Source organism: Elephantulus edwardii, unplaced genomic scaffold (genome assembly GCF_000299155.1).
Source record: "Elephantulus edwardii isolate Elephantulus edwardi_28Jun2011 unplaced genomic scaffold, EleEdw1.0 scaffold00006, whole genome shotgun sequence".
Lineage (NCBI taxonomy): Eukaryota > Metazoa > Chordata > Mammalia > Macroscelidea > Macroscelididae > Elephantulus > Elephantulus edwardii.
In genome coordinates this window covers 274,157-284,088 of record NW_006399756.1, presented here as the reverse complement: position 1 = coordinate 284,088, position 9,932 = coordinate 274,157, and the positions used below count along the sequence as shown (strand labels likewise).

At 49.9% G+C, this 9,932-nt stretch overlaps 1 protein-coding gene across 1 annotated transcript; it reads right to left on the bottom strand.

Annotated features, from left to right (window-relative positions):
- Positions 1 to 661: 661 nt before the first annotated feature.
- ECHS1 (enoyl CoA hydratase, short chain, 1, mitochondrial) lies at positions 662 to 9,768 on the bottom strand. The gene is made up of 8 exons (XM_006879853.1): positions 9,681 to 9,768; positions 8,692 to 8,889; positions 7,814 to 7,941; positions 6,998 to 7,097; positions 6,121 to 6,225; positions 2,359 to 2,478; positions 1,388 to 1,455; positions 662 to 727 (listed from the first exon to the last, which is right to left on the bottom strand). Exons 1-8 carry the CDS (start codon positions 9,766 to 9,768, stop codon positions 662 to 664), a joined length of 873 nt encoding a protein of 290 aa, XP_006879915.1.
- Positions 9,769 to 9,932: the final 164 nt, after the last annotated feature.

The window sequence follows — 9,932 nt, the reverse complement described above, 5'->3', positions numbered from 1 at the left end:
CTGCGCAGCAGGGAGGTAGTGGTCCCACTGACCCTGGCAGTGTGAGCACAGCTGTATCGTACAGACCACTGTCCTGTTACAATGTCTCTACTTTCAATGACAAAAAGAAATGGAAACACCCCCAAAACAATACTAACTTAAATCAAACCAGTAGATGATTTAATCTTTTTAAATGAAGTCACATCTACTGTGTCTGTTTGAAGTCTGCCCACAACAGGTCCCTCTGGGCTTAGACGTGTCCCAGCAGTCCTAATCACACAACCCTATTCTTAGTGCTTTCTGTCTGAACACATGCACTACGTGGAAACAGATCATCTTTACTGAGGCCTCTCTGTTAAGGTCATGAAGTCAGGAATGCAGATTTCAGACAGCTCCTGAGTGGAATCCAATTTAGGAGAATGTGGCTGATCAGTCAGTGAGTAAATTGTCATGATTTGGTTGTTGTGGCTGCTAGAGGACAGCTCCATGGCCAGGAAGAACCAGGGTCTCACGCTCTCACTCAGCTCAGTGGCTCTGGGTGCCCACACACCAGCACTCACAGCTGGAGAGAGATTGCATTCCACTTACAGCATCCTTTGAGAGAACGATTTATTTGCTTCTCAGACAGAAGATGTTACTTTTTCTCCTTAGATGAAGGCTTTAAGGCATGGTCGTCTGGCTCTCATTGATCCTTGAAATTGGCCTTTCTCTTTTCCACGAACGCAGTCATCCCCTCTTTCCGGTCATTCTGGCAGAAGAAATAAAATCAAAGCCAACAACCTTATGCTCTGCCTTTGCTCACCAAAGCATCTCCTGTCCCAGAACTCAGACTCTCTATCGTTATCCTTTCCACATATGTGCATACATGCGTGTGTGCACGCACACACATACATACACAAACACCCTGTCTTCACTTTCTCTCTCCCCCCACCCCCCACTTTCTTTTCAAGAGCCAAAGCAGTTGCTCCTTGGGAGAAAGATGGACAATCTCCTCTTGTACAATTTATAGCCTCTGAAAACCCACTGAAGAGTCAGCTATGAGTATGTTCCAAATCTATGGCACTCAGTTTTTTTAAGGCACCTAGACACAACTTCCTAATACTCTCAAGCTGGATTATAATGGTGATGAGAATGATGCCCATTGGGTCACTGGCAGAAATGCTTGGTTTTAGAGATACATTTGAACCAGCTTCTAAATAACCAGCATGGTCTAGGGAAGCAGGGATAAGGCGACCCAAGCTTGTCCAGGTGTGATTTCAGAAGCCCTGTGGTGGCAAGAAGTAACCTGGGGGTGCTCTTGGAGATATGAGCTGACACCACATCTGAGGCAGCATGAATCCAGTTGCGGACAGACAGCTCTGATCTCAGGGAGAAAAGTGTGATTCTCCAGTGAATACAGTTTACTCACAGTAGCAAAGGTGGAATAAAAGAGTTTCTTCTCCAGCTTATTTCCTTCTGTTAATGTCATTTCAAAAGCTGGAAGAGAAAATGTTATTTCAAAAGCTGGAAGAGAAGCTCTGGAGTTAGGAACTGAGATATTTATAAGTAGGAATGCTAGAATTCTTTCTTCAGTGACACCTCCCCTGCACCCGTGTCCTCTAAGTGCACTGTGATTGATATGTAATCAGCAAAGCTAATTCTTGCAAGAGTCTCTTTCTGGCCTTACTGGTTCAGCAGCTTGTCCAAATGCATCACCTCACAAACACATGCTCAGTCCCTGATGTTTGACCTGAGGCTTAGGGGCAAAATGGCTGAAGACTAACAAGGCTCTGGACACCAGAAATGCCACTGCCCAGAGCCTTCCTAGGGAGGAAGGGAGGGAGAGTGTACAGATGAGAATTGAGTTGATATTTAGGAACTATTTTTTTACTCCAAATTCATAGTGTCTTACTGGTGTGGAAAAAGCAACGAGGTGTCACTAGGAGCAAAAATGCCGTGTATTTGTCACCCAGTGAAGGCCTAAAGGAAGCCACTGCACATGCCGTTTCTCTAAGACTGGCACAGACTTTCCAGCAGGCAAATGGGTGCAAGGTTAAGGGGGTGGCCTGAGGAGACACTCCTCCAAAGTCCATGGCCCTTTAAACAAACAAGTGTTTGAGATGTAAAATGAATGACAGTTTAAAACCCAAGCAGTCCTGAGGTGGTGCAAGTCTGGTCCTTGCTGTCAGGGAGAACAGGAGGCCTCCAGACAGACAGACAGGCTGGCCTTTGTGCTCAAGTGCTAACAGTAGTTGGTCTTCACGAGCTGGTCCTTGGGCCCTGGGACAAAGGATGCTTAAACCTTCAAGCACATGAGTGTGGGAACTCTATGCTGCCCATGGAAAAGCTCAAGCATCACACCTGCTCTGCAAAGTTTGCCCGGCCCACCCTGAGCCCTACCTGCATTCACGGACTCTTTGGCCATCGCTACGACAATTTTGGAATTGTTGGCAATCTTTTCTGCACAGGCAATGGCTTCTTCAAGCAGGGTCTCAACAGGAAAAACCTTACTTACAAGACCTGAAACACAGAAGGTGGATGCTGCTGTGGGGAGAAGGTGCAGGTGTCACTCTGGAGTTGGTAGGGTCTTTAGGAGCACAGGTCTGCAAGGCCAATGGCATGATGGAAGATCAGGTAACCAGGACAGGAGGATCTTGGTCGCCACACGTGGAAGGCTGGAACACAGCTCTAGGACCATGGGGGGCTGTTGGGTGCTCCTTGGGTATGGAAGTAGGTATGTTTTATTGTTAACAGTGTGAGTTTCATCATAAAAATTGAGGTGCTGGCACATAAGAAGTGGCTAACTTCTTATCTCATTTAAAAACCCTATTTTTAAATGCAATAAAAATTTTGTCTCTACGTTTCAAAAGAAACTATCCAGTCTTGGCAGAGAGAGGGTCCAAGTACTTCTAACTGAAAACAAAAAGGCAAGTGTCAGGTTTCTAACCTGGAAAAAGAATTTCTTGATGCCTGTTAATGTTTACAGAGCTGACCTCAGAGGTCAGACAGCATGACGTCCTAGTGGAAAGGGTGCTGCCAAGACACTCTGCATCATGTTGTAGCTTCACATTCTGACCCTCAAATTAGGCTCTTTGTAAATTTTAACTAGATAAAAAATGTTTCTTAAAATAAGGAGGCAGATAACACTGTAGGAATGAGGAAACTAACAAAATCTTGTAAGATAAACTTGCTCTTGTAACTTGCAATGCTCAATGAATTATCTGTAGTTGAACTCACTTCCTCTTAGTCAAATTCGTGATGCTTCTGTTTCTGATTAGAATTTATTTAATCTCCCTTCTTCCTGTATCAAATGGTTGTTTTTTAAAAAATAGATTTTTACGGATTCCAACTAGAACTGACCTGGGCTATAATCCGTCACTAACACCCCACACTGAAAACGATTCCATGGCTTGCTTTAGAAATAACGGCTTAGTCAAATTGTATAAGAGGCTAAGTCACATTAGGCTGGAAATGGATGTTAGGAGAGAGTCATTTGACAACCCCTTGTTCACTGTTCCTCCTTCCCATGCTTCCTTCTGACATGATGTTACTTCATTTGCTCTAACAAATCCTGCAGAACACACATCAGTCATTTGTTGAATGTGTGACTCTCCATTTTAGGAAATGTAAACATTCCTTCAAGTGTAAGCCTTGTGTCGCAAAACTGAAAGATGCTATGGACAATATAGTCAATGACCCAGAATCAAATGCAGATGGAGGGAATACACAGTCATTGTACCAGAAAGAATTGACATTGAAAACTTTCAGGAAGTACCATATGAACAGGAGCCAATGGTAATGAAGGAGGAAGTAGACGCTGCATTGGAGGCACTGGCAAAAAATAAGGCCCCAGGAATCGATGGGATACCAATTGACTTATTTTAATTAATAGATGCAGCCTTGGATGCACTCACCAGTCTACCCCAGGAAATTTAGAGGATGGCTGTCTGACCAAGAGATTGGAAGAACCCCAGATTTGTTCCCATTCCCAAGAAAGGTGATCCCCTAGAATGTGGAAACTATGGAACAATATCATTGATATCACACGCAAGTGAAATACTGCTAAAGATCATTAAAAAACGACTGGAACAGTACATAGATAGGGAACTTCCAGAAGTTCAAGCAGGATTCAGAAGAGGCTGTGGCACCAGGGACATCACTGCTGATGTCAGATGGATCCTGGCTGAAAGTAAGGAATACCAGAAGAATGTCTATTTGTGTTTTAGGGACTATACAAAGGCATTTGACTATGTGAATTATAACAAGTTGTAACTGACACTGAGAAGAATGGGAGTCCCAGAGTACATGATTGTGCTAATGTAGACCCTATACTTGGACCAGGAAGCTGTTGTGTGAACTGAGCAGGGGAGCACTGCATGGTTTCGAATTGGGAAAGGAGTGTGTCGGGGTTGTATTCTCTCTCCATACGTATTCAATCTGTACGCTGAGCAAATTATTCAAGAAGCTGACCTTTATGAGGAAGAATGTGGCATCAGGATTGGAGGGAGACTCATCAAAAACTGGGATCATGCAGATAATACAACCTTGCTTGCTGAAAGTGAGGACTTGAAACACTTGTTGCAGAAGATCAAGAAATGCAGCCTTCAGCATGGATTGCATCTCAATGTCAAAAAACAAAGATTCTTACCTCTGGACCAACAGGCAGCATCATGATGGATAGAGAGGAGACTTAAACTGTCAACAACTTCATCTTGCTTGGATCTACAATTAACACTCTTAGTACCAGCAGTCAGGAAATAAGGAGATGTATTGTACTGGGAAAATCTGCAGTTAGGGACCTCTCGCAATTATTGAGTACTGATGTCAGTTGGAGGACTAAGGAACGTCTGATTCTGGCCAGTTTTTCTGATCACTTGCTATGCATCTGGGAGCTGGACCATGAATAAGGATGATGGGAAGAAATTGACACGTTTGAGCTGTAGTGCTTGGAAAGGAGTATTGAACATCCTATGCATGGCCAAGAGAACAGGTAAGTCTTGGAGAGGGTGCAGTTGGAGTGCTCTTTGGAGGCAAGAATGATGAGGTTTAGCCTCACATACTTTGGGTATGTTGCTAGGAGGTGCTATTCCTTGGATAAGGACACGATGCTGGGAAGGGTGGAGGGTCGGTGAAGGAGAAGACAACCCTCAATCAGGTGGATTGATATGGTGACTGCTGCCTGGGCTCTTCTGCGTCAGGAAGTGTGAGGACGGCACAGGATAGAACAGGTTTCAGATCATTTGTGCACAGGGTTGCTATGAGTCATACTCAACTTGATGGCACCTAACAACAACCATTCCTTTCACTTCTAGAGAAGTGTCAGATTTCACCAAGAAAACTGACTTCTGTACTGAGAATCACTTCACGTGGTCTTTCCAGCCACAGCTTTTGTCCCTCCTACCGTGTGACTGGGTGAAGTAAAGCCCCATGGAGGGAATGGACCGCTCACTAGCCACGGCAATGGGGCTTTTGGCAGGATGTATGGTAAGATGTATGGAACCCTCACGAAAGAACTGGTCAAAGTGGTAGCAGAACCAGATCAGCAGAAGACAGCACAGTGGGTGTTCTCACCCACAGAGCAAATAGCTGAGCACCTTTGGGCCACAGCTTTCTGTAGAGTGTGGCTTCTGGACATTTACTGATACTGATAGAGCTAAAGAGCTTTGTGACATGTGCCTGAACAGGGAAGCTGCTGGACCAGCCCAAGAAGTCAGCAGAACTCAGGTCGGGGAGAGGCCTGCCTGCAGGCAGAGCTAAGAGGCTGTACTAATCTTGAGCTGTAATAGGCTGCTTCCCTAGTAAACTTAACTGTGCTCATGGTCTAGGTGTTCTGTGCAGCCAATGCAATAACTTCTTGGACTCAAATGAGGAAGAGAGTATGTGGAGGGGAAGCTGGTGTCAGAACTCGTAAATGGACAAGAGGACTAGATGTTGATTCTGGCCTCTCAGGACTCAGCGGAGTGGCTGAAGATCTTATCTCCCTTGGTGAAGTGACGTGAGGTGGTCTGAGGCTCCTCCAAGGAGTTTCTGACCTGTGTGTGTGTCTTAGTCACTCTTCTGTGTGTATACTATTTCAGGACAGAGAGGGAAGGCAGCCTGCAGTCACAGGACACTGTTCATCTGAGTCTCTCTGTACTCCACTGTAATGTACTATGGTCACACCTGCCTGCTTGGCCTCCTGGGCTGAGATCCGGTCCCCAGTAAGGATCATTTCCATAGCCAGCGATTTGCCGATGGCCCTCGTGAGTCTCTGCGTGCCCCCTGCACCTGAAAAGGACCCATTGTTAGAGTTAGCTCTGAAGTCCACAACCAAGCCCTTTGCAGGCTGGCATCCCTCCTGCACCCAAAACATTCTGAGAATACAGTAACCTAGTGTGTAGGTCCTAGACCCACAATCTCTCCCCAGCTCACCCTCCTAGAAGCCCACAAGCCTCATCACTCCCAACCCCCACGTCCCAGGCAAAGGCCCCTTTCCAGTAGATTTTGGCTAGAAACTCAACAAATGCTTGGTTCCAATGCTCAAGCCATGAGGCCCAAGCCCTCCAGAATCTGGCCACACTCAGAGGATATTCACAGCTCAGACCCATTCAGGGTTTAGATGAGAGGTCCACAGATTCTGAGCCGCTGTTCCCCCTCCTAGTCCTTCTGAACATGCATCTAAGAACCAAGCAGCTCCTTCACCGTCAGTATCCTCCAGCCCAAAGTGCTGACCCCTCCAGATGAGAGGGACTACTACCTGGCCCCACTCCTCTGCTGACAGTGTTGAAGAGGCTGAAGAGACATCCATCATCCATTCAGGCTCAGTCTCAACATTCACAGCAGGGAGGACACAGGGATGGTCAGCAGTTAGTGGTGGTCCATGGGACTTGCCTCACTGGCCCACATACTTTCCTGACTTGGCTTTGTAATCTTGGCCTCCTGGAATGCTGGCTCCAAGGCTCTGTAAGCTTGTCACGGGAGATCACCGAGTACTCCCATGAGCACTGGTTTTGGGAGTGTCTGCACTGTGGCTTCATGCTGCAAGCCACTGGTCACTCACCTGGGATGGTTCCTAAGAGGATCTCAGGCTGTCCAAACTGGGCCTTCTCCCCTGCGTAGATGATGTCACACATCATGGCCAGCTCACAGCCCCCGCCCAGCTGTGGACACAGAACCTAGTCAGAAAGCTACTGATTGGCTCACTAAGATTCTGCTAAGACGAAGGAGAGCCTGGGCATGGCAGGGCTGACAGGGAGCATCAGTCAGTGTTACGGTGGCTGGGCACACTAGCTGGACACAGTGCGAAGTCCAGGCATAGCAGGGCCAGTCAGTTATGATGGACTGGCACATAGGCTGGACAAGACACAGAGCCTGGCAGGACAGGGCAGGTCAATCACAGGGTGCTGTTCTCACTCTGTGGGCCACAAAACCTCTGATGACCACTCAGCTTGCCAAGGAGCCCAACAACAGCCACACAGAATCCTAAACAAACAGGGAGACTGTGTGTCAGTGAAATGACCTGCAAAAAGGCTGGATTGGATTTGGCTACCCAGCCTACAACAAAGGACAGTTTATTACATAAAGAAATCACAGACCCTCTCCAGGTGGACAGCAACTGTGTCTCAGACTCAATCCTGAGACACGAGACCAAGGACACAGGCCTGAATGGTGGTGAGAGGTGTCATGGGCTACAAACGTCACGTGAATACCACGTGTCCTCAGCCTGGTGGGGGATGCGCTCCTGTCTGCCTGTCACAGAAACACGCTTGGCTTTTAGGGGCACGGAAGAGAGGCGCTTGCTGACCTGGGAATGACTGGAGGCATTAACCCAAAACTCCAGTCTCAGCTATGGTGGGAGCTTGGAGCGATTACTCACAGCATAGCCATTGACTGCAGCAATCACTGGCTTCCTGGCTTGGGCGAGTCTGTCCCAGTGGCTCAAGAACTTGCCAGAGTAGCAGTCCTGGAACGTCTGGTTCTGCATCTCTTTGATGTCTGCTCCCGCTAGAAAGAACACAGAGAATTTCTACCACGGGAGTGCAGACCCTGAGCCAGAGCCGTCCCCATCACCTCCCACACCAGAGCCAACCTGGCAGGGAGGCACCCAACATGGCGCACGTGGCTACAGTGGTAACACGTGACAGTTATGCTGCTGCTGAACCCAGAGCCCTCCCATACAGCCTGGAGCTGTTGTGGACATGCACACTGAGTCAGCAGCGTTTCTGCACCAGACGGCATTGTTCTTGTGGACCGTGGAGTCAGAACTCACACATAGCAGATTCTCTCTCCATGTATCTACACATACATATCCTGTACATAGAAAACTTGTCAGGTCCTATAGACCCTATAGAACCCCTTACCTAACATGACATATACCCCACACAGAGCCCTTACCTAGCATCATACACAACCCATACAGAGCCCCTTACAGAGTTCTATATAGCCTATACACAGTGCCTTACCTACAGTTCTCCACACCCTATATAGAGTTCCTAGCACAGTTCTAGAACTCTAGACTTCACCCAAGCTCACGGACATGTCTTTCAGTCTGAAAGACCCTGCAATGGCTGCCTCTTCCTGCAAAAAGCCAACCCACCTCTGTCAGATTGTCTTGACCTGGGGACTCTCCCCAGGTTTCCAGGCTACGACTCTTTACAGGAAGAGTCTGCCCATTTTTCTCTTTTCTCCCACAGTGTCTGGTGGATGCCAACAGCTGGCCGTCTCACTGCCCACACCCTCAAGCCACCTGCCTACCTGCAAAGGCCTTCTCCCCGCCGGTAAGGACAACAGCCCCCACGGCCGGGTCCCCCTCGAAGGCCTCCAGTGCCTGGTTCAGCTCCATCACGAGGCCATTGCACAGCGCATTGAGCATCTTGGGGCGGTTCAGTCGGATCAGCCCCACGTTGCTACTCTTCCCCTTCTTCTCTGCGATGATGTACTGGAAGTTGGCACCTGCGGGGACGAGGCACAGAGGGCAGGGCTCCCTTGGTGACCACACCAGGGGACATGTGGCACCAGCCCAGACCAGGCTGTCCTCCCGCTCCTCACGCCTGCTGGTGGGGACACCGACTGCAGTGGACCGTCTGTCCTGCTGGGCGCCAGGCTGGGGTTAGGACAGGCGAGCGTGCGGACATTCAGGAGGGCAGGCTGGGGGCCAGTGTGAAGGGGAGGTGGAGGGGGGACAGCCGCACTGCCCAAGGGTTGGTCAGTAGTTGGGAGAATGTCGTGGCGAGCCTGTCCCATTCAGCTGGCCAGAGGATGACCGCCGCTGTGGCTATGACCAGAGGGAAGGTCAGGGCTGAAGGTAAAAGCCGCGCTGGGCCTCGGGCACGAGGACGGGCCCCGGGCCAGCTGTGGCCTGACTGCTCCAGCACGGGAATCCGGGGTCACCGGGGGGGGGAGGCTGTGCACGGACAGCTCGATGGTGGGTGGACAGTGGAGACTGGGCTCGCGGCCGGCCGGCACTTCTCTTAAACGCACTCAACACGTGAAGGCATCGCCTCGGTTTCAGTCAACGCTGAAACGGCCACAGGTGGTAGTGACCACCTGGCTCAGTGCCCTCTGTCCACTGAGGCCGGATGGCATAGGGGTCAGGGCGGACGCTGGGTGCAGCCGGGCTGCCTTAGTGTTAGCCTAGGGGCTGGGGTCAGCCTGGAGGTCTGGGGTCCACCAAGAGTCGAGGTCAGGCGTGGGGTGCGGCTCAGGACAGGCACGCCGGCCCCTGAAGCCACACGCCCGCTCACCCGAGGCGAAGGAGCGCAGCGTCGAGGAGCTGGCCTGGAGCTTCATCGGGCTGCGGGCGAGGGCCAGGAGGACACGCAAGGCGGCCATGGCGAGTCCGGGCGACTTGTCCCGGGGCCCCGCCCGCGGAGCCACCCCCTGCCTGCGCCATTCAGAGCCGCCCCTCGTCGGCGCCACTCAGGGCTTGCACCGCCCACAAGCCGGGCATCGCGAGATCATTGGGAGGGGCGTGGCCACACGGGGGGCGTGGCTAC

What these genes read in the sequence shown, in the direction of transcription:
- ECHS1 (XM_006879853.1), bottom strand. Translation starts at nt 9,768, where the DNA reads ATGGCCGCCTTGCGTGTCCTCCTGGCCCTCGCCCGCAGCCCGATGAAG. An exon ending in CGGGGAGAAGGCCTTTGCAG is followed by an intron (nt 7,942 to 8,691) that starts GTAGGCAGGTGG and finishes TGTTCTTTCTAG; the next exon opens with CGGGAGCAGACATCAAAGAG. An exon ending in CTGCAGTCAATGGCTATGCT is followed by an intron (nt 7,098 to 7,813) that starts GTGAGTAATCGC and finishes CTGTGTCCACAG; the next exon opens with CTGGGCGGGGGCTGTGAGCT.